The sequence below is a fragment of the Diabrotica undecimpunctata genome, chromosome 2 (assembly GCF_040954645.1).
Source record: "Diabrotica undecimpunctata isolate CICGRU chromosome 2, icDiaUnde3, whole genome shotgun sequence".
Taxonomy (NCBI): domain Eukaryota; kingdom Metazoa; phylum Arthropoda; class Insecta; order Coleoptera; family Chrysomelidae; genus Diabrotica; species Diabrotica undecimpunctata.
Genome location: NC_092804.1, coordinates 67764715 through 67789893, shown reverse-complemented (window position 1 = coordinate 67789893; position 25179 = coordinate 67764715). Strand labels below are relative to the sequence as shown.

The following is a 25179-nucleotide window of genomic DNA, read 5'->3' as shown; positions in this document are numbered from 1 at the left end:
CCACAGTAGATGGAATATTCGTGTCGAGGCCAATCCTAGAAAAAAACTGGTGAATTTAATACACACAATATTTTTTCAAAAGTTTTTGATACAGATCACAGATTACTGCCATAGTAAAAGAAACACTCTAAATACAGAGTAAAATCAGAATCCAGGACGGACTAATAGATAAAATCCAAGTTAAAAAAATCTAAGGCAAGGAGATGCATTGCCCTGTATTCTGTTTAACATTATATTAGAGTAAATTATCGAAGAGTCAAGAATCAACACCAGAAGCGCCAATAACAACAAAAAGTGTACAAATATTGGAATTTGCAAATCATGTCGATATCACTATCAGAAGCAGAAGAGATATAGTAGAAGCATTTAACTAGATACAAACAGTGGCATAAATAGTAACCTAAAAATAAATTAATGAAACGAACACGAAATACGTTAATGTAAACAATTCAACAAGATTGAGACATCTACAGAACATCACCATAGCAGATTACAATATTTAAAAAAAGTTTACACACTTAGGTTCGCTAGTCACCACAGTTACTAGAGATAACAGTGCCAGCGAAGAGTTTGAATGACGGATACATATTCCGAGCGAAGCACATAATGGGCTAATTAACCACTTAAGATCTGATATTACCAGATAAACCAAATGTCAAATGTATAAAATCCTTGTAAGACCAGTTTTGTTTATGGATTAAAGACAAGGACACCGTCAAAGAATGATTATAAAATAATAGCTACCTTTGTATGTAAAATTGGTATGCATATGTATAGAGGTGTGAAAGAAAATACTGTATGAGACAGATGATATAATTTGGAACTATACACAGCTTACAAAGAACCTGACATAACATTTATTAAGATGCAATCCGTTAACAATTTTATATGTTGGAGTATCTAAAGATATTCGTTTTTACAACTACAATATTCCCTTTCTTTTTTTCTATCTACAAAGTTAAACAACACATATTACAATAGAGTGTTACAATAGATTGCAATAGAATATGATAATTAAAATACTGTACTAGTCTCCTTGAGTCAACAATCGAAAATAGGTTTTTCTGAAGTGTTTTAAAATATTTTCAGTAAAATTTGTTTATTAAATATGTTTCGTTTTTCAGCTTGTCAAACTCTACCTTTGACTAGTCCTGTAGCTGGCAGCGGACCTAGAAAATCTCCTGGAACCATATCATTGTTACACGCGATCATCGCTTTGATTAGTCGCGAAATGGATCAAATAAGCAAAACACATGATCGAAGCGCTCTTGAAATATCATTTAATATCCTTCACAACTCTTGTCAATCCTTAGAATGTAGGGTTTTGATATCTAAGGTGAGTGTTTTAAAATAATCAGATACTAAAAACATTGACTATTATAAAATTAACTGTTAGGTACTGGTAAACAAAAGTAAGTACTACAATATCTTATAAGTATATTCACAATAATAGTGCACAAAATTAAAATCATTGCTCTAGTACCACTTCCAAACAATTTCCTGTAACACACTATTTTTCCTATAAAGTTAAATGTTGTAACGAAGATTTAACAATATTGTATCACGTGCATATGGTACAGAGTTTGTAAGGTGAGATTAGTCGTCAACATTTCAAGATGATGTTGGAAGAAAAAAAGTATGACTCCTACTTTTTGTGGATGGGAAGTATATAAACGTTGTTTTTTTTTGCATAAATCTCTTCCAATTATTACTAGAAATCACAATTTTACTATGTGTAAGTTCTCAAAAACGATATATAAATATTAACGAAAACTGAGTATGGAGATTCAGGTACAACCATAAACTCTATCAACAGTTCAAAACTCAGAATTCGTTAAACTTCAGAGACTTCGATGGGCTGGTCATGTTGCGAGAATGGAGACCGAAATATTACCAAAAAGAGCCCTAGATAGTAAAATGCAGGGCGATGGTAACGCGGGTGATGGTGATCGTAACGAAAAAAGATGGTTCCACAAGGGTCTGTGTCGACTATAGAAGATTGAATAGTGGCACCAAGAAAGACATCTACCCACTGTCTTGTATTGACGATACCCTTAGTGCCTTGGCTGAATCGAAATGGTTTTCCACAGTGGATCTCAAAAGCGGCTATTGGCAAGTTGCTTTTCACCCTGGAGACAGAGAGAATGAACTTTTTGCTAGAAATGGGTTCTACCAATTTAAAGTGATGCCTTTCGGATTATGTACCACATCTGCCACGTTTAAACGGTTAATGGAGTTAGTATTTAGGGAACTTACATGGAAAACCTCTCTTGTATACCTCAACGGCATTTTGACGAACACCTTGTCAATTTGACAGAAGTTTTCACGAGACTTAGGAAGGGTCACGTAAAAGTAAATGCCAAGAAGTGTGAGCTCATTCAAGAAAAAGTTGGTTTCCTTGGACATTTAATTTCATCCTCAGGAGTTGCAGCAAAAGAATGTCCCACACCAAGAAACAAACACGATATCCGAAGCTTTCTTGGTCTTTGCAGTTAAAGTCGCTTCGTGAAAGATTTTGGAAAGATTGCCAAACCTCTCCATAACCTGACTGAAAGGAAGCTGTCATTTGACTAGGCATGAGACTGCCAGCTTGCCACACTCAAGCATAAATTGACAGCGGTTTCAATACTGGCATATCCTAAAGAATAGGGTCTTTTCGTGCTTGATACGCTTGCTTGTCAAAATGGCATCGGGACGGTGCTTTCCAAAGTGCAGGAGACTGTCAAATATAGGCAAGCAGTGAAGAGCTATTGGCTTGAGTGGAACTACTTGTGTCTTAAAGATGACATCATCACTCATAAATGGGAGAGTCCAAATGGAAGAAGAATAGTGCTCCAAGTTGTTCTCCCCAGCACATGTGCAAAGAACATGCAGAACTCCATGATAGCCGCTCCGGGGGCATTTTGGGATCAATAGGACTTTGTCCAGAGTCCGTGAGAGGTATTACTGGGTTAATTGTCGGCAAGATGTGTAAGAATGGTGCAAACGATGTGACCTATTTGCATCCAAGAAGGACACCAAAACGAGACTTAGGGGTAAACTCCAATAATACATCACCGGGACTCCATGGGAACGAGTTGCTGTCGCCATTTACGGACCATTTTGCATAACAACATCAGAAACGAGTATTTGTTGGTTGATATGAATTATTTTTCCAAAATAACCAGAAGTAATTGCACTACCCAACTAAGAAGCAATCACAGTTGGTGAGGCCCTGCTTCAGAATATCGTTGTTCGACATGCAGTTCCACTTCTGCTTAAGTCCGACCAGAATTAAGTTTACAAGGGCGCAACTTTGAATCGGAAGTTTAGAAGACCGTGATGACTTTGCTGGGAATTAACAAAACCAGAACGACACCGCTATCAACAACTACCTGTCCCTGTTTATAAATGAAAACCAATGGTGCTTCTGTTTCTGCTAGCCTACCGAAGCCCTTATGAAGCATTTTATTATACTCCAGCAATGCTATTGACTGGTCGAGAGATGAAGCTTCCTATCGATCTCCTACATAGCAATCTACCAGACGGAGAGACGGACCAATAGACACTCCCCTAGTATGCCAGCGGCCTAAGGGATCGACTGGTTAAGGTCCACGATTTCGCCAGAAATAAGTTACAGCTCACCAGTGACCGAATGAGGGTTAGGTTCGATCAGAAATCGATTTACGTAATTTCAAGGAAGGTGATGCAGTTTGACTCTACCAACCAACGAGAAAGAAAGCTGTAAGTCCCAAATTGCAGCAGCCCTGCGAGCTACTGTACTTGGTTACTAAGAAGATAAACGACCTTGTATATAGGGTACAACTGACGCCCCGAAGTAAACCGACTTCGTCCATCGGGAGAGATTGTGTTCGTATGAAGGGTAGAATCCACCGACCTGGTCCATTTAGGTACTGTTAGGGTGAACAGCCTGAAAGAAGGGGGAAGATGTTATGAGTCACAACGCCCCATGAAACAACTCAAGTTGCAAACGCAAAAGCGCCAATTGAAACCTAACCAAATTGCAAACGCAAAAGCGCCAATTGAAACCTAAATAAAATTTAGGGGTGGTATATGGAGAAGGAGATGATCAATTAGAGAAGAACTAGCAAAGAAGTTATAATAAAAAGAATGGCTTAGCTCAAAAGAACACAGAGACACAAAACCTCAAGCACGAATTCGGGCTAGCCTCACTACACTAGAATTTGGCTTTGAGATAAGGGGAAAAGAGATCTTTTAACCAAAAGAATACAATATAATAATGCACCGGAAAATCTGGAACTATAAAAGGGGTAAGATAAGAGAATATACGGAGATGCCTAGGAAAATACTAAAATGGGCGCCAGCTAATTTCTGAAGGAAATTAACAAAAAAATAAATGAAGTTATGAACAACAAGGAATAAAGTACTATTGATTTAATACCCTGTAATAATGTTTAAAAACCGAAAAGACACTATTGACCTTGTTCTGCTATATTATAACTGTAAGCAGGAACTGAAATAAAAGCAAAACTATTGGTAACAAATATATTTATAATATTAACAACTAACAAAACTCACCTATATATATATATATATATATATATATATATATATATATATATATATATATAGAAAATATAATTACAGTAGTGGGGCTACGGTATGCGAGGACCAAAAAGCCACGACAAAATTAGATATCCCCATTACTGGGCCAAACGAAAAGGTGTATTAGTAAATGTATAATCTAAGTCCATGGGAGAAGCGAGATCTTAACACTAAGGTTAGTTACGAAAGTTAAATCCTAGATAGGTAAGGTAGGGAATATAAATACTAAAAAAAAAACCGTGACGGTTATACAAAAGAAACTACCTTACCTAACAAATATACGACTAATATGTGTCGAAGCAGCTAAACACCAGATCTATGTGTAAGTGTTATGCTTACACATAGATGCTGGGAGATATCTAAAGTGATCAAGTGTGATGAGTATGGCCAACAGACTCGGAAAGATATATATATAATTTTTAAAAACACTGATACATAAATTTCTTCCCTTCCCTTTTAAAAACCGCTATACAAAAATCATGAACCCCTTCCCTAACAATGAATCTAATTTAATTAATTAATAGCTATTTACCTAACTTTTATAGATGTTACAAAAACTGTAATAAGTACTAACCTTGGTATATGCATATACAAAGTTGTAAATTACAAGAAAAACCTTAACCCTGAGAAACTAGTTGTTACTGTCTGTCACAACACTACAGCGGTCCTGGATAAGTCCCCTTAAGACTCTGACGATCCTTGAGGCTCCGAAAAAAAAACGAATGAAGAGGAACGCTGTGGTTCTGGAGACAATCGGTTCCTGGTTTCCAATGGGTTGAATTAGGTGTTTGGTTAAACTAATTCTAGTATTAAACGTTATCCTAATCGGGTGAAATCTGGGTTTTAAATAATTATTTCAGTAGATTTGGAAGCCGGGTCTTAAATATTCATTTCTATAGATTTGGAAGTCGGTTTTTCAATCAAGATTCTTTATCATCTGTTCTAATTTCTCCCTTGATGTTCGGGGAAAATATTAAATCCAATCCCAGATTTTCTACCCGATTTAAAGACAAAAAAAAATTGCCGGTTAAGGCTTGGAGAAATACACCTCTCTGCGTGAGTTGTTGGCCAAAACTGACTTTAGCGAGCTCCTCTTGACCTGTAGTTCGCGCATCGTACCGTCTATTGCCCATGAACGTTTCATAAACGGGATTCTGAGGGGTTTTAGGATTTCAATAATAAATTATATTAATTAATTATATGTTAGCAGTTGTGACTGCTACATCCTCCCTCAACTCCAGAAAAAAAGGAAAACTTTCCACTTACCAGAAGTTTCCTTTTTTTTTATTGTCTAGGACAATCTAGCCTTAAAGACAAACCAGACGATGAATATGATGAAGCCGAAACGTTGTGGTGTCAACCACAAGGATTTTGAGCTTATCAGCCACACTGGTTACTAAGGAGATGGGATAAAAGTAATGACACTGACAGACGTACAGTAGACAGACAGCATGTGATCTATTTAATAATGCGTAATTTACCAAAAAAAAAATTAAAATAATTTAATTTATTTAGACAAAGTATTAAGAAAAGTAAAAAAAACATATAACCCAATCACTTCGGTACTTTCTAAATGTAATTCAATAACCTTATAGCAATATCAATCTCAATACCAATATATTCAATATAATTCAATTCAACCTTATATAGAGTAAATTAACCTTCAACAATACTTAAATTCTATATTTCCAAGTATTAGTAAAACTATTAATAAACTACACTACTGAGGTATGTTAACAACCTCTAAAAGATAGGACCAAGAACCATTCACAACACAAACTCAAACAAAGTCCTATCAATTTTACCCATCGTTGACACTAGAGCGAACAGATTCTATTAATCACCCAAGAGTTCAATGAGGGCTTAAATTATTAGGACTAGTTGAAACTATATTACTACAAACCTAAACATCTATATGATATGGTTCTGGATATCAGCAATATATTCGAAAATTCAAGGTAAAAGATAATTCAATACATCTACTTGCTTTAGCAGCGGTAGGAAAAACACACAATCGGTAAAGGCACTAGCAAGCCTAGATACTAGCAAGCCCACTATACTCATGGTATAGGGTATGCTAAAAAAAAAATAAGTAAGTTAACTGCAATCCCAACTCGTAGTAAAGAATATGCACAAAAGGTAAAAGATAATTGCAAGTCCAGATATACTCATGGTAGAGGGTATGCACAAAACTCACTTCTACCAGCTATACACTTGGTAGAAGGAAAGGTAAAAGAGATCCTAACTGTAATACCCAAACTGTACTATTGACGTGGTCCAATTCTTTACTCACGACAAGAACAGTAAAGGACAGATTTTTAAGACTCCATAATCAAGATAAAGATAAGATATATATTCATAAGATATAGATAAGAAATAAACTTATCAAGGTAAAGGTAAAGATAACTAACTTAAGGTAAAGGTATGAGATAAACCAATTAAGGTAAAGGTACGAGATAAACTCAATTAAGGTAAAGATAAAGGTACACTCAAGGTAAAGATAAACTCACATCTACCAATCCGTACGAATGGTAGGTAGACAGGTACAAACTCAAGATACTAAGATATGTTAAACTCAAATTCTTGAGAAGATAACAACATAGGAGATAACAAACCAAGTTAAACAGACTTATTGCTGAATATCAGAACGATCCAATTCTAAATGACACATTCTAATTTCAACCTAAGAGACATTCAAGAAACAACTAATATGTATAGATATATTTCTGAGCCAAGTGGGGGCACACATCCAGGGTGATCAATCCTGAACCCACGCTAAAACACCGACACAGTAAGTGAATATGAATGCATAAGCTTTATGGCCATGGTCCACAAAACCATACAACACTATTAAAGAAAATATTTGGAATGTTTTCCGCATTATCCCTGTAGATATCTATTCAACTCAGAACTCAAGATGGGGAAATTCCCATATATCCATCCTGTACTCCTATGATATGCAGTTGGACTTTTTAGAGAAAACAAACAACAAAATTAACAAGTCCATAAACTAAGATAATAACCAACATTAAGATAAGATAAAAAAAATAGAAGGCAAAATAGCACTACTCTTATTGTTTTGCCAGGTAAACAAAAATAGATAAACCGATCTTAAACAACCAAACTGGTACAGCATTGATAAGAGACCAGTTAATCTTCATCTGAAGATGAAGAATCCAAATTATCTGACAAGTTATGTGGACCTACTGTCTTGTCCTCCAGTAAGTCTTTGACATGAAACCTTCCTAGTTTCCTTCCAGTGGAAGTTTCCTTCAACTCATAAATTAAAGGAGAAATGACCTTAATAACTGTGCAAGGTATGTACTTCTGACATAACTTGGCCGATTGAAAGTTCACTTTATCAGATTTGACAAAGTTTCTTTTCAACACAGAATCTCCAATTCTGAAGGATAACTCTCGCTTTCTCAAGTCATAATGGCATTTATTTCTAGCATAAGATGCTTTCAAACGTTTGCGAACATCCACATAAATATCAGGAAGATGCTGGATATCTTCTAAACGGTGTAATTTATCTGATATAGTGGGAAAGTTATTGGCATTTTCTGAAATTGTACCAAAATAATCACCAGAAAGAGGAACATGACGACCAAACATCAAATAAGATGGAGGACATTTGGTTATTTCGTGAGAAGAAGTCCTGATAGCCTGTACTATAGAGTGGATATGAGTATCCCAAGCTCTTTGATCAGGAAAGGAATATGACCTTAAAGCAGTCACGATTGATTTATTAACTCTTTCGGTATGATTGACTTGTGGATGATAGTTCGCATTGTACCAGATCTTTTGGACATTATATTTAGACATGAGGTCGCGAAAAGCCTTAGCTGTGAACTGTGGTCCATTATCGCAAGACACGATCTGTGGAATACCATAAATTAAGAAAACCTCATTTTCAAGATACTTGATAATGGATGAAGTAGTTGCCTTAGACATAGTATGAACCAAAGGAAATTTTGTAAAATAATCAACAACTACCAAGGCATACTGAGAACCTTTATAAGACCTAGGATAAGGACCAATGAGATCTAAAGATATAAGTTGAAATGGAAAATCAATCCGTCGATAACTACCCATTAAACCTGGTTGGGGAAGATTTGTCGGTTTGCATGTAGCACAGATTTTGCATTTAGCGATATAGCTACGTACAGTTTGACGCATCTTCGGCCAGTAATAGAGTTCCGATATACGACGGAAAGTTTTGTAAAAACCAAAATGAGCTGCAGTAGGATGGTCATGAAAAGTGGCCAAAACCTCTGCTCTATTAGGAGTTGGAACGACTATCTTCCAATCCGACATTCCAGTAAGGGCATCCATGGAACTTAAGACATGTTTATACAAAACACCATGTTCAACTTTAAAATCAGGAAATTTACCTGGTACATTCTGTACATCATACAACATTTTTCGATACCAGTCATCTGGTTGCAAGGAAGATAAATCTAACAAATTAATATCGAACGTTCTAGAGAGTGCATCAGCGACTACTACACCTGCAGCTTTACGATGAATAATCTTATAATCATATTGTGCCAATTTTAAAATCCACCTAGCCAAACGAGGAGATGGGTTCTTCATATTCTGTAACCACACCAAACTACTATGGTCAGTTATGACCGTGAAAGAACGACCCTCAAGAAAATATCTGAAATGTTCAATACCAGTAATTATAGCTAGCAACTCTTTTTCAGTTGTAGTATAATTTTTCTGGGCTTTATTTAATTTCTTGCTTGTATAAGCTATAGGGTGTTCTTCTCCATCTACCATTTGATAGAGTACACCTCCAGATGCAGTGTTAGAACAATCTGTCATCAGATAAAAAGGCTTAGTAAAATCTGGGGCTACCATAACAGGAGAATTTGTGAGAGCCTCCTTGATTTTAATGAAAGCTTCATTAGCCTCAGGAGTCCACACAATATTTTGTCCCTTTTTCCGATTTTGAAGTAAATCTGTGATAGGAGACAACAAGGTCGAATAAGACTTAACAAACTTCTTATAATAACCAACCATTCCTAACAATCGACGGACCTGAGTGGTATTTTTAGGCACAGGAAAATCCCGAATCGCTGACATCTTATCAGGATCAGTACGAAGACCCTGAGAATCTACAACATATCCTAAAAACTTAATAGAGTCACGACAAAAGCTGCTTTTATCCAAATTAATAGTCAAATTTGCGTCTTTTAAACGCTGAAACAACTGCTGCAATACAGAGATATGAGTTTCGAAATCAGGAGTAATGACAAGAATGTCATCAAGATAGTATTGACAAAATGGGTCTAAAGCAGGACCTATTACCAAATCCATTAATCGACACATAGTTTGAGGAGCAGACACAAGACCAAAAGGCATTGTAGTGAACTGATACAATCCTTTGCCATTTACTGCAAAGGCAGTAAGCTTTTTACTCTCCTCGCTGAGAGGAATCTGTAAAAACGCCTTCTTTAAGTCGATAGATGAAATAAATTTTGCATTCTGTAATTTACTTAGGATGATATCTATACGAGGTATAGGATAAGCATCTCTGTTCATAGTTATACCGTTAAGTTTACGTCCGTCAAAACAGACACGAAAAGTCCCATCTTTCTTTTTTGTCAGCTACAGAGGGCTACAAAAAGAAGAAGTACTGGGCTCAATAATACCTAACTTAAGCATTTCATCTACCTCCTTTACTAAACTTTCATGCCAGGCTTGAGGCAAGGGATATTGATATTGCCTGAAGGGCTTAGACGAACCAACATCAATGTGATGTTCGATGAGATCAGTTCGACCTAACTGATTTTTCGATGAGATAGAAGAGAATGATGTGATGACACTATTTAACTGCTCTAATTCCTGAGCATTAAGTCGACTCATATCTTTAACAGCATTGACACAAGAGATATTGAAAGAAGACACAGATAAGGAAAATTCAGTAAAATTTAATTCACTATTAAAAGTTTTCAGAAAATCCATACCTAGGATGACTGAATTCTTAACTGAAGGAATAACAAAGAATGTAATCATTCTTTTACAAAAACTAACAGAAATCTCAGTAGTGAATTGACCTAAAATTGGTTGAATTTGACCATCAGCTGTAGTCACTTGCAAACTTTGATCTATTCCTATATTTACATTTGAATTCTGGAGAAATTCCAGACCTAGAGAACCTAAAATAGAGATATTGGACCCTGTGTCCAGTAAAGCTAAACAAGAATGTCCTAAGATAGATATCTCCAGATATGGACGATTATCCTTGTTTTTTCGAACTAACAATGAGTTTATATCTAAATCAACAAACGACGACAAGAGATTACTTGAAGAAACTACAGAAGAATCACGGTGTTCATGCTCAATTAACGTTGTCCTCTCTTCGGTTGGTATTTGCCGTTCTGTGGTCTTTTGTCTTTCGGTAGAGCGTGAGATGTTTGGCTTGTGGAAGCTTGGGCATCCAGACTCGAGAAACTGGTTCCTTGGTTTTGAGGAGTTTGGACAGTGTTTGTATTCCCTGTATTTTGACGAGGAGTAGGAGCCAGGGCCAACCCACCCCTTCTGTCGTTTCCCGAACAGAATTCACACTCAAATTTACGGACACCTTGACGTCCACAACCATAACAGAACCAAATTCTAGGCTCAGGACATTCGTAATACCCATGTCCTGACTGACAACAATTCCAACAGGTAAGCTTCGAATTAAAAGAAGAGACATTACCAGACCGAGAATAGTTAGGCCTACCAGAATAGGATGAGTCATTATTTCTGAAATTTCTACTATTACTAGACCGTGAATAATTGGGTCTATCAGAATAAGATGAGTCATTATTTCTGAAATTCTGATGAATAGGGACTCTAGACACGTTGTCAGAAGACCATGACAAAACTTCCTCTAACTTCTTACACTTTTCCGTTAAGTCAGCAATTGAAGAAATATCTGTAAGTGCCAGACTAGAATGATACGATGGCAACAAATTTTTTCTAATGATCCTTATGATATGTGACTCAGACAAAGGAGTCTCCAACCGTTTACACAAACTAACAATCTCATTTACAAATATAGTTACCTTCTCCTGCGGAGCTTGTTTTCGAGACTTAATTTCATCAAGAAGATTGTCCTCATAGTTATATGGAAGAAAATCTGACCTAAGTTTGGCAACTAACTCTTGCCATGAAGCAAAACTACCTCGGTTATTGAGATACCAAGTGAAGGCTGAATCCTTAAATAAATCGGCAGCAGAAGAGTAACACTCTTCCTCGCTGTTACCACGCGCTATACGCAGACATTCTACCTTCTCTAAGAAACTAACAACATTTTCATTATCTTGACCTGAAAAATGGACACCCCATTTATGAATAGGAGCAGACTTAACGAAGGGAAATGGATTTACTGAAACACTAGCATTATGAGGAGTTGACTGTGCCTGTGGAATCACTTTACAATCAAGTTCACCTTCCAGAATCAGAACCCTGAAATTAAGAGACCTCTTCACTTCCTCCTCTTCCTCTGTTGTAGCTTCTAACAGATGGACTCTAGCTGCAACATGACCTAAGCGAGAAGTATAGCGAGCATAGGCAGTATCACTAGGAGAACCCACAAAAGAACCAATTTTGACCACCAGATCTGCAAGAGTAACCTCTATTTCCGCAATCTCGTCCTTAAAATTAAGATGGGAAGCAGACAGAACAGCATAACTCCGATTTGCTGCAGCTTGCTTTAATGCACCACGCAACACTACCCTTTTCCTTTCCACTGTTGTCAAAGATGGATCGTTTAAGTGCCGGACTCTCAACTCGTACTCTAATTCTGGACCTAACAGATGCTCTACCTTGAAAGCAGACATTTTATACAACTTGGAAATATACCAGAAAATATATGAGGAAAACTATGATAAAATAGGTAAAGTCTAACTTACTCTATGTTTCCAGGTTATTATTATAATTGAATTATTTTACCAGTAATGTTTACTTGTTTATCCAGTCGTGAACTCAGATGCAAGGTACGGCTACAATCCCTGAGAAACCTAGAAATTTCAAAAAAATGTTACTTCCAGACAGTGGTGAATTACTTTGGTGCTACTCCGGACTTTTATAGTGTTAAGATAGTTAAATTTAAAATATTTAAATAATTTTCCTTTTTAATATATACTTATGTTATTTATTATTAATCCAATATGGATATTTAGTTAATCAAAAAAACAATTTATTCAGTCTACCCACAATATAGCAAAACAAGGGTACTACGGGTATATTTAATAGAGAATGTAGATAAACTAAATATTGAAATACAAAAACCAATGTTGCAGTTAAGAAACCAAGAGTTAAAGAGCACAGCTGAAAATTAAAATACAACACCAAAGGTACACAACCAGAAATTAAAGTGGGAGAAAAAAAAACCAAAGATATAAAGCCAAAAGTACGTGCAAAAAAAAAGAAGCCCCACGTTTGGGTCTAGCCAATTGAAACAACTCAAGTTGCAAACGCAAAAGCGCCAATTGAAACCTAACCAAATTGCAAACGCAAAAGCGCCAATTGAAACCTAAATAAAATTTAGGGGTGGTATATGGAGAAGGAGATGATCAATTAGAGAAGAACTAGCAAAGAAGTTATAATAAAAAGAATGGCTTAGCTCAAAAGAACACAGAGACACAAAACCTCAAGCACGAATTCGGGCTAGCCTCACTACACTAGAATTTGGCTTTGAGATAAGGGGAAAAGAGATCTTTTAACCAAAAGAATACAATATAATAATGCACCGGAAAATCTGGAACTATAAAAGGGGTAAGATAAGAGAATATACGGAGATGCCTAGGAAAATACTAAAATGGGCGCCAGCTAATTTCTGAAGGAAATTAACAAAAAAATAAATGAAGTTATGAACAACAAGGAATAAAGTACTATTGATTTAATACCCTGTAATAATGTTTAAAAACCGAAAAGACACTATTGACCTTGTTCTGCTATATTATAACTGTAAGCAGGAACTGAAATAAAAGCAAAACTATTGGTAACAAATATATTTATAATATTAACAACTAACAAAACTCACCTATATCATCATCATCATCATGTGCAGCTTTATCAACCGTTTCCAATTACGGTGCAGCCTCCCTTATTTCAATGTTATTTTATGTTCTTATTATTATTCGACGATGTCTTAGTTATACGTTGTTCTAATAATTTGCGCTCATTTGCGCCCATATTTTTCTATCTTGTGCTATTCGAGACCACGTTGTTCCTGTTAATTTTCTAATATCATAATCCCATCTGAGATTTGGGCGCCCCTTTGGTCTCTTAGCGTTCCTGGGGTACCACATAGTTGTTCTAGTGGTCCATCTGTTATCTGTTCTTCTTGCCATATGTCCTGCCCATTGCCATTTCAGGGATTTTATTCTTTGGATTACATCAGTCACCTGGGTTTGCCTCCGTATCCATTCAATTCTTTTACGATCCCTCTTTGTTATCCCTAGCATACATCTTTCCATTGCTCTTTGAGTTACTTGGAGTTTCGACGTTATTTCTCTCTTTAATATCCAAGTTTCACATCCATATGTCAAGACGGGTAATATGCATTGATCAAATACTCTCTTCTTGAGGTATAGTGGCATTTTGGACTTGAAGACTATGGAATTTCGTCCGAATGCTGACCACGCTTGTTTTATTCGTCTGTTGATTTCCGGAAGTAGTGATCCCGATTTATGTATGAGGTGTCCCAGGTATATGTATTCATCTACTACTTCTAGCGAGGTTTCATTAATTTTTATTTCCACGTTGGCGATCAGATCATTGCACATTATTTTAGTCTTTGCTAGGTTCATTTTTAGGCCTACCTCATTGCTGGCTGTATTAAGGTCATTAATTTGCAGTTGTAATTCTTCAGGACTTCTAGCAATTAGAATGATGTCATCAGCGAATCTAAGATGGTTTAGGTATTCTCCATCTATACATAGACCTTGGTTGTTCCAGTCTAATTTCCGGAAGATATTTTCTAAGGTTGCAGTGAAGAGCTTAGGGGATATGGTGTCTCCTTGTCGGACTCCTTTCTGAGTGGGAAATTCTGGGGTATTTTCATATATGCTTACTCTAGCTGTGGCCTCTTTGTATATATTTGCTAGCGTTTCGACATATGGTTTATCTACTCCTTGGTCGACAAGAGCTTCTATGACTGCTCTTGGGTATACGGAGTCAAATGCTTTCTCGAAGTCTATGAATGCTAGCGCCAGTGGTAGATCATATTCTTTTGTTCTGCTCATTACTTCCCTTAATGTTTGAATATGATCCATTGTGCTGAAGCCACTTCTAAAGCCTGCTTGCTCTCGGGGTTGTGCAGCGTCAAGTGTGTTCTGTATTCTGTTGTTAATGATTTTGGTGAATACCTTGTATATCACAGGTAGCAAGCTGATCGGTCTATAATTTCTAATGTCTTCCTTGCTACCTTTCTTGTGAATAAGGATTATGTTGGCTGAATTCCACTTTTTTGGAATATGTCTCGATTTTAGGCAGTCTGTGTACATTTTTGCTAGGATTTTCCAAGTTGTTTTACCAGCAATCTTTAGAAGTTCGGCTGTAACACCGTCATTACCGGCTGCCTTGCCGTTCTTCATGCTCTTAAGAGCTGCCTCTACCTCATCCACGAGAACATCTGGTACATCTTCTTGAACCGCAATTTCTTCTTCGCCTATTTCTTGTGCTTCCGGAGCTTTATATAGACCCTCATAGAATTCGGTTACATGTTTTATTATTTCATCCCTATTTGTGATCCTTTCGTTGTTGTTTCCCAATGCTATTATTTGCTTTCTACCGATTGCCAACTTCCTCTTGGCTTTCCTATAGTTTTTATGGTTTTCGATTGTATTTTGTACAAGTCGTTCATTGTAGGTTTTTATATCTTCTGCGATTTTTTTCCGTATTACTTTGCACAGTTCGGTATATTCAATTCTATTAATATTGGAGTTAATTTTCATTTCTCTTCGTTGTTTCAGGAGAGCTGTTGTTTCATTTGAAAGTTTTCTATTGCTGTTGTGTGCTTGTGATCCTCCAACTTCTTTGGCGCAATTTAAGATTGTTTCCATTAAGTGTGTGCTATTCGTTGGGTCTTGTAATTTTTCTTGAATTAAATTTTGATAGCGTTCCGAGTTGTTGCTTAGGTTAGTGATATTTACCCCTGCAGTTGGTTTCTGGAGTAATTTCATTCTTTCTAGTTTAGTGTTTAGAACGACCCGAGATCTAATTAGTCTGTGATCGCTACCTGTTCGGAATTTGTTGAGCACACTTACATCCTTTATGGTTTTCAGCTTATTAGTTAGGATGAAATCTATTTCGTTCTTGGTAGTTGAAAAAAAAAAATAAAATAAAACTCACCTATATATATATATATATATATATATATATATATATATATATATATATATATATATATATATATATATATATATAGAAAATATAATTACAGTAGTGGGGCTACGGTATGCGAGGACCAAAAAGCCACGACAAAATTAGATATCCCCATTACTGGGCCAAACGAAAAGGTGTATTAGTAAATCTATAATCTAAGTCCATGGGAGAAGCGAGATCTTAACACTAAGGTTAGTTACGAAAGTTAAATCCTAGATAGGTAAGGTAGGGAATATAAATACTAAAAAAAAAACCGTGACGGTTCTACAAAAGAAACTACCTTACCTAACAAATATACGACTAATATGTGTCGAAGCAGCTAAACACCAGATCTATGTGTAAGTGTTATGCTTACACATAGATGCTGGGAGATATCTAAAGTGATCAAGTGTGATGAGTATGGCCAACAGACTCGGAAAGATATATATATAATTTTTAAAAACACTGATACATAAATTTCTTCCCTTCCCTTTTAAAAACCGCTATACAAAAATCATGAACCCCTTCCCTAACAATGAATCTAATTTAATTAATTAATAGCTATTTACCTAACTTTTATAGATGTTACAAAAACTGTAATAAGTACTAACCTTGGTATATGCATATACAAAGTTGTAAATTACAAGAAAAACCTTAACCCTGAGAAACTAGTTGTTACTGTCTGTCACAACACTACAGCGGTCCTGGATAAGTCCCCTTAAGACTCTGACGATCCTTGAGGCTCCGAAAAAAAAACCGAATGAAGAGGAACGCTGTGGTTCTGGAGACAATCGGTTCCTGGTTTCCAATGGGTTGAATTAGGTGTTTGGTTAAACTAATTCTAGTATTAAACGTTATCCTAATCGGGTGAAATCTGGGTTTTAAATAATTATTTCAGTAGATTTGGAAGCCGGGTCTTAAATATTCATTTCTATAGATTTGGAAGTCGGTTTTTCAATCAAGATTCTTTATCATCTGTTCTAATTTCTCCCTTGATGTTCGGGGAAAATATTAAATCCAATCCCAGATTTTCTACCCGATTTAAAGACAAAAAAAAATTGCCGGTTAAGGCTTGGAGAAATACACCTCTCTGCGTGAGTTGTTGGCCAAAACTGACTTTAGCGAGCTCCTCTTGACCTGTAGTTCGCGCATCGTACCGTCTATTGCCCATGAACGTTTCATAAACGGGATTCTGAGGGGTTTTAGGATTTCAATAATAAATTATATTAATTAATTATATGTTAGCAGTTGTGACTGCTACACCCAATTGCGACCCTGGTGTAAGAATAATTCTAGCAGCCGAATTAACCACTTTGTTAGCAACGGTCGAAAACTTCTTATCGGTATCTTTCTGGAATTTCGCATATGTGAAATCGTCATCTGATAGCTATTTCTAGAACAGATGTTTTGTTATTTAAGGCACTGAGCTAGCCTTTAAAGTTTAATTTCGTAATCACTTTATCCTGAATCCACAGACAAACGTAGCAATATATTTAGGGAGGCTGTAAAAGATTAAAAAGGAATTACTATCATAGAAGGAGAAATAACTAACATTACATGATACGGTGATTCTAGCTGAAAACATCGACGACCTACCAGAACTAATCAATAAAGTTGACATAGATTGCAGAAATTGAGAATTGTCGATAAAAATTCACAAAATTAAGTATATGGTGACCAGTAAAGAGGAAATAATTGAGTAAAGATGGTATTAAATTAACAAACGCTGGAAAGAGTACAATTATTCAAATATCTTGGGTCTTGGATTACCCAAAATTTACATCCGTCCTTTGAAATCAGATGTTGAGTTGAAGCATAGAAGTACATTTCAAACATTCAAGCCTTTATTATCCATAACTCAATGAGTTTGGATATCCGTGAAAATTTTACAAGATGCTATGTATAATCTGTACTCTTGTATGAATGTGAAACTTGGACTTTGAACGTCGATGTCATGAATAAAATCGAGACATTTGAAATGTGGTTGTATCGAAGAATACTCAAGATACCGTGGACCAACAGAACCAGAAACAAAGAAGTTCTTCGAAGAATAAGACATCAACTCTATTAAATACAATAAGAGACGTAAAGTAGAATATCTTGGACATATAATCAGAGGACCAAGTTAAGAGTTACTTCGGCTAATTCTGAAGAACTGGTGAATCCCATAACTGTGTAGGTATTGTTGAAAAGTACGAAACGAGCTTCCAAATAATGATGTATTATTTGCCATAGATTGCCATTTAAAATTATCTCACGTCAGAAAGTCAAAAAACTATAGACATGCCTTAGTTGAATTATCCAGAAACTTATTAATGTTTATGGTTAAGAATATTTCTGAAAGCTCTTGAGAACGGAAGAATTGAAATAAAAATTAATGTTCCCCTTATTGTAATCTTCGAATTGCAGGTAATAAAGCATTTATTTCAAAAAATATTGTCTTTTAGACATTACTAACTAAATAAAATAATAGAAACAAGCAAAGAATTGAGTTAATTGACGAATAGAACTAATCAAGACTACAACTATCTAGGAAAAAATATAAATGAGTCAACTGAATACAAACGAGAATAGTCATAGAGAAGGCTCGAAGAGGATTAAAAAAAAAAGAAACAAGTATTATTCTCGGCCTCGTTTTATGATGTAGAGGCACGGATACTAAACAAAGCATGAAAAAAAGGGGTATATAAGATGTGAGCATATGGAAGGATCGAAAATATCTAATTAGGAAATTAGGATGAAAAAGATGAAAAAACCAAAAAGTTAAAAACTGTTGAGCGTAGAAACTTTAGGGGCATACACTGTATTATCAACACTGCTTGTGCACTCCAAACTAAAATTATATAAACACAATCATGGTTTTTTTTCTAAAAACAACTACTATTTACATTCTTGCTTAAATTGTTTTATGTTTTAGAGCAATATATTCCAAAGTATTTCTCGTCTTCATCCAGCTATCACTAAACGTCAGAAACCATGGGAATTTGTTGAATTAATTTGGTTAGACTTTTTACAAACGTACACTATTCATCCAGAAGGTCAAGCTGCCGTAGCAAAAATACCAGATGTCCTAGAACTCATTATGACATTGACAAACAGTTCCAAGATGAAGAATAGGTTGATGGCAATTATGGTTTTAAGAAATGTCACCTTTTATCAACCGAATAAATCAAGATTACTAAGTTCAGGTAAAAATATATAATTAACAAACTTTAATTTAATTAATAATTAATTAATAAGTACAGTATAAGCAGTGTGCTTAATATCATTTTTACTTCATTTTCCAAAATATTTTTTAAAATATAGACCTAACCAAACTTTTTACTGGCCATAATTCAATGTCAAACCATAATTCAGCATGGTGACTATGCTACTACCGACCTGTATATTTATGCGATTACGTGACCTATCTCAATTACAAATTTTTTCGATGGCTCTGCAGATAGACTATATTTTCTTCTTTTGTAATTTAATTGTTTATATTCTTCCAAATATTCACATTTTGAATGCTTAATTGACGTAATTTTAAAGTCCACGTTTCCACATCATATAACATTACTTAGTCCACATATTGTAACAAATATGCTTCTTGTGTTAAGTCCAGAGCTAAATTACATAGTAAAGTAAATATTTTATTTATATCGAATTAAGCCACAATTGATTGTTATAAAAATTACGTTTAGATTTCTAATCCGGAAATCGTTTTCAAAAAATTATTATAAATAGAAATGAATTAACCTGTAATGTTTAATAATTGGCGCTTTGTAGAATCCAATTTGACAGTTGACTTACTTGGCCTTGATCTTGTAGGTAATCCCATATACGTACAATATTTAACTTAAACATGCCACAAGAAAACAGTTCTAGAACCTTTTTCCATAGTTAACTGCAGGGAAGTTAATATTTCCTTAACATTTCACGTTACTTAAAAAAAAACTCAAGAAACTACTTTTTCTTCTACGCTGTCTTTTTCTGGTGATCTCTCAATTACTGTTTTTTAAACATGATTTCTTTTGGTTGGTCATGCTGTTGGTTCTATCCTGCTCTTCTCTTTCTTACCCAGTCTTTAATGTTCTCCATTTTGTATGTTCGTAGTATATCTGTACTTCTAGCTCTGTCCCAGAATGTCTTACCATCGATTTTTCTAAGGGTTTTCATCTCAGCTATTTTTAACATTCTTTTTGTTCTCACTTATTGGGTCGAGTTTCTGCCGCATGTGCCATTATTGGTCTGATGACTGATGACATTAAGACATCTTATGGTTCTGTTTGCTCTATTTACGTGATCTTTCACTTCTGTTTCGAGCTTTCCCTAGATATTTAAACTCCATCGCTTGTTCTATTATATGACCTTTCAGCTCCAATTATTTTCATCTTAGTAGATTTGCTATTATATTCATGCATTTTGTCTTTTTTGGGGAAATTATCATGTTAAATGTTGTGGCAGTTATATTAAATTGGTGCAACATACGTTGTAAATCATCTTCACTTTGAAAGATTAGTATTACGTCGTCTACATAGTAATTATTTTAAGTTGTTTTTCTCCCATTTGGTATCCTTTTTTCGTTCGTCAGTTAGTTATTCTTCTACATTTACTTTTACTGTGTTGTTCTGGAAGATACTTTTGATCGTTTATATTATTCCTATAAGATATATTCCATTCCTATAGATGTATGTCTCTTGCGTACAATAAGTGGATAACGTCCTTTAATTTGACCCTGTCAAATGCCTTCTTAAGCTCTACAAAGCAGACATATGCCGGTTTGTTGAATTCTCTTGCACTTCCTTCATTACAAATATAGTGTCGGTGCATGATCTTCAAGCACCATCATTCATTCATTCAATTTCATTTACTTTATTCCTTATCACATTGGTGGGTAATTTTAGTGTTGTGTTTAATAGGTTAATTCTGATACGATTTTTATCCTCTTTTGAAGAGAGGATTTTTGTTTTAGTTTGAATAGTTGTTTGGTCAGATCTGGTCCTTCATACTTTAGAAGTTTACAAGCTTGCCCAAATTACCATCTGAATATGTCTTGTTTTTATTAGTTCGTTCATCTCTTTTCTTTGTCCTCTGATCATTGTTCAATCACAAATTAAACCTTTAATTTGTAATCTCACATTAATCTTAACTTCCTAATTTCCCTGTATATAATTGTAATAGAATCTATAATATACTTTAATTACGAGAATATTCACCTTCCGGTAGAATTCGATAAATTGCCAAATGATTGCAAAACTTTGGTAATGGACTTTGTGGTGAATTGGCGCATTATTTCTGAGATTATAAATTGGTGTTTAACGCTTTTTAGCAAGTAGTCAAATTAGAATATTCACATCATACAGAAATCATTGTTTGAAGTTCCGTCGAATGTACTTATTAGCTACCAATAAAACATTTATTGCACGACTTCAGAAATTATTTCACATACTAAAAAATAAATCAAGTTGGACATAAAGGCATTCGAATTATATTTATCCGTCGATATTATCCAATCATTCTCCATATTTCTCTTTGTGCTCTGTAGAAGTCGTGTTCCATATATTGTGGAAGCTTCCCAGTGTTCTATTTAAATTTTTCTGACTAAAGTATACGTTTCATTTCTGATTCGTTTATAGTGGTTGTATGCCTGTTGTGTTTGATGTATTCTATATTGCAAAAAGGCTTGTTTCTTTTATTGGCATTTTTCCTAGCATGTTTATGGGTACTGATTTTGTTGAAACATATATTGATATCGCTCATTTTTAGGTACTTTTTGCTATTTTTGACCTTTGATATTTAACTTAACCTTTTATTTTAGCTGATTTTCTAAACATTGTCCAATCAAAGCTTACTACAGGCTCAGATGAAGAAAAGAATATCATAGTGGTCATAATTTGGGCTTTAGCTGCAAATAGCCAAAAAGCGAAAATAGTATTGAAATCCATACATTTAGATGATAAACTTCAGAATGTATTAAAACATTGTCAGTTACTTAGAAGCAAAGAATCTTGTTTAAATACTGAAGATATAGATCGTATGCAGTATGTTTTACAAATGTTAAGAGACACTAATGATAAGATAAAGTGATATTTATTGTATTAAGCTTTAACTGAAGTTTTTATATTTATTGTATTTTTAGATCATATTTTAATAAATTATATTTTAACTTATTATATTAATTAAATTGCCCTTTATTTCCTTCTAAAGCAAATACATTAGAAAAGAAACAAAATGATACTATTTTTAGCATCGAATTCCAAAAAAGGTAGTATAATAGGATCTAGGAAAGATACAAATAAAGGAGTTGTGACAGTAATACACTCTTAGCGTCTATATATTCAACAGACTATATTTTTATACCGTCACTGGCTGTAGAAAAGACCGAGCAGAAATCCATTATTGGTCATTCTTGGTGTATTAAACGAAGAATAACTACCTACCTACGGGAACATTGAGCTGAGCGTGTTCCATTCTATTGATTTAGTGTGTTGAACGAAATCCATAATTCTTCGTCCTGCCCGGCGACTGCATGAGATGAATATAGCCACCGAATTTCCTTTTCCGTTTGATGTGTTGAATCGGACACGTTCTTCCGTATACATTTATTTCTCGCTGATAAATTAATGTGACTTCTGATTGATTCACTCAATCGTCGATTTATTATTCATACTATCGTCACACTAACTTTCTAAGGTCTACGAAAGCCGAATATGAGTGTGTACATGACGTAGAACTTATATAAATTGAGGGACTATTACCGTCTAGAATGCTAAAACATGACAAATTTTCATCATTTTTTTTTGTATTTTTTTTATTTTCTATTATATATGGCAATCAAACTTTTTTTATAATATACAACTTTTGAAGATTAGATTTTTTTTCTTTTTTTCCATTGTTCCTGTATTTTTAAGATGGCGCCAAAAATGTTTCGTCAAAAAATTACTGCTCCATGAAGGACTGTTAATCTCTGGAACGGTAAATCTGAAATAAAAAATTCGAGAAGGGTTTTAAAAAAGAAGTAGTCTTACGTGATATTCCCAAACCAGAGAAACCCCCAACCAACCCTGAATTATATAGACCTATTATATTATATATTATAATTATACACGCAATATTAAAGATGAGACACGCCAACGCGTCCCCCTGTCTTAGACCATTATTAATGTCAAAGAACGTAGAGTTTTCTCCTTTAATTCTAACGCATGAGCTTACGTTTTGCATTGTTAGTTGGGTCAACTTAACTAACTTAGGTGGGATTCCAAAGTCTAACATTGCATTATATAATGCAGTTCTTTTCACACTGTCATAGGCTGCTTTGAAGTCAATGTGTGTATTTATGTTATATTCTAGTGACTTTTCTAGAATCTGCCTATGTGCTTGAATTTGATGTGTAGTTGACTTTCCAGCAGTAAATCCGCATTGATATTGACCAACAATATTCTTTGTAAAATGTTTAAGTCTTTCAAATAATACATTGCCGAAGATTTTATACGCAGATGCTAACAGAGTAATGCCTCTATAGTTCTTACACTCCAGTTGATCACCCTTTTTATGTAACGGACATATTATTCCCTTCAGCCACTCTTTTGGTACCCATTCATTCTGCCATATAAGTACTATTAGTTTATGGATTGCTGCAAAAAGTTGATCACCACCTTTTTTATACATTTCCGAACAGATTTCATCGATTCCTGGGGCTTTATTGTCTTTGAGTTTTAGGATCGCATTTGACACTTCTTTTCTTGTTGGGTCTTCACTGTGTAGTTGACGTTGTAGATTTTGTTAATTTTCTATGTTGTAACCCCCTTCAATATCGTTTATATCTAGATGTTCGCTGAAATGTTGTGTTCATCTGTTAAGAAATGAGTTTTTATCATGTAGAATTTCACCGTTAGTGTCTTTAAAAATTTTTAATCGTGGTTTAAATTCTCGACGACTAGTATAGAACTAAAGTTTTTCATTAAAAAAAATTACAACAAAAGAAATTTTACTACAGGTTAACCTTCAGCACAGTAAGGCAGCTTCCGCAGAACTTAGTGATGCTTAATAAGGGTTCGATCTCTCCATGATATATAAAATTCTCCTCTCATAGTGAACTACAACGTTAAAGGAGTTTTATTATTTCATGTGGTCAATGGGCCCCAAATATATAAAAACCGCGGAGTACTACCATTTAAATGGGTACGTTTTTGAGAAAGGTGTTAATTTGTCGTTATGCATTAGAGGTGTCCTTGATTTGAGTGAATTTTATGCACTTTTCGTACATATACATCTACAGAAAATTTGTTCAAAATTAAATTTCCTATCGAAATGTCACCTTTTAAAATCAAAAATATTTTTTTTTGATAAAAATATATTCAACAACCAAGCAAAAAACAGGAACACGCGCTATTTTTATTTTTTTTTTGGTCCCATAACTTTTTTCCACGATGCTGTAAATATGTGCATAGCTTAACAGAAAATAAAACTTTTATTCTTCCTCTTCATAATGACATTTAGTAGAAGTCTTTAGGATGTACAGTATTCCAGATACGATTTTTCAAAGTTCGCCACTCACAATTATTTGGCTAGTTTCTCTATTTTTTCGCAATCATTGTTCTATAACTTTTTCTACGTAGTTTTAGGTATATGCAGATTTAATAGAACGAAAAATAAATTACCTTTTTGTCATGTATTGACAACCATGCTGGGCGGTTAGGCCACAATCAGCTGGGAAGCAAATCCGGGACGTGACATTGCTATAGCTTTCTGCCCTCCAAATGAAATTTGGCAAGACCCTGGTCTACCTAGCCTTTCGGCATACGACTGTTTGCAACTCCACTGCCCCTACGAGTCCGACACCAAAATGAAGGTGGCACGACGTATACGCATGCGCGTACACATCGTGGGGCTCCACTTCCCCGTAGTACCTGTGTTGCGATTAACTCACCCATCCGTTATCCTCTCCCACGGGCGGACAGCTGACCCAGGCAGAGGAATTTCCACCTCGCACATAAACAGGTCGCCGCCGAGGATCTCTCCTCTACCACTCTTAAATCTCCAGGCGGGTACGTGCCGGGACACCGACACTCCGATTGGTGGTGTAAAGTCAAAAGAGGTGTGTACGGGCCCAGCTCGTTCAACCTCGCCTGGTTCTCTTGGAATGTGAGTAGAGTGGTCCCCGGGAGTCTCGTCTTGGATACTAGGAATGTAGACCGGTGACCGTGACGCCTAAACGTCTCGAGTGCATTTCTACAAACCCGACACCTCAACCGACGGCTCTCCACC

At 35.3% G+C, this 25179-nt stretch overlaps 1 protein-coding gene across 2 annotated transcripts in view; it reads left to right on the top strand.

The window, feature by feature from the left end:
• Positions 1 to 22082, top strand: part of ana3 (rotatin homolog anastral spindle 3) — a 131025-nt gene extending 108943 nt beyond the window's left edge. For both annotated transcript variants that reach the window (XM_072523064.1, XM_072523063.1), the window contains 3 exons: positions 1125 to 1336; positions 18848 to 19118; positions 21731 to 22082. In XM_072523064.1, the coding sequence (XP_072379165.1) occupies positions 1125 to 1336; positions 18848 to 19118; positions 21731 to 21999 (752 nt within the window). In that variant the 3' untranslated portion in view covers positions 22000 to 22082. The remainder of the gene's footprint in view (positions 1 to 1124; positions 1337 to 18847; positions 19119 to 21730) is intronic.
• Positions 22083 to 25179: the final 3097 nt, after the last annotated feature.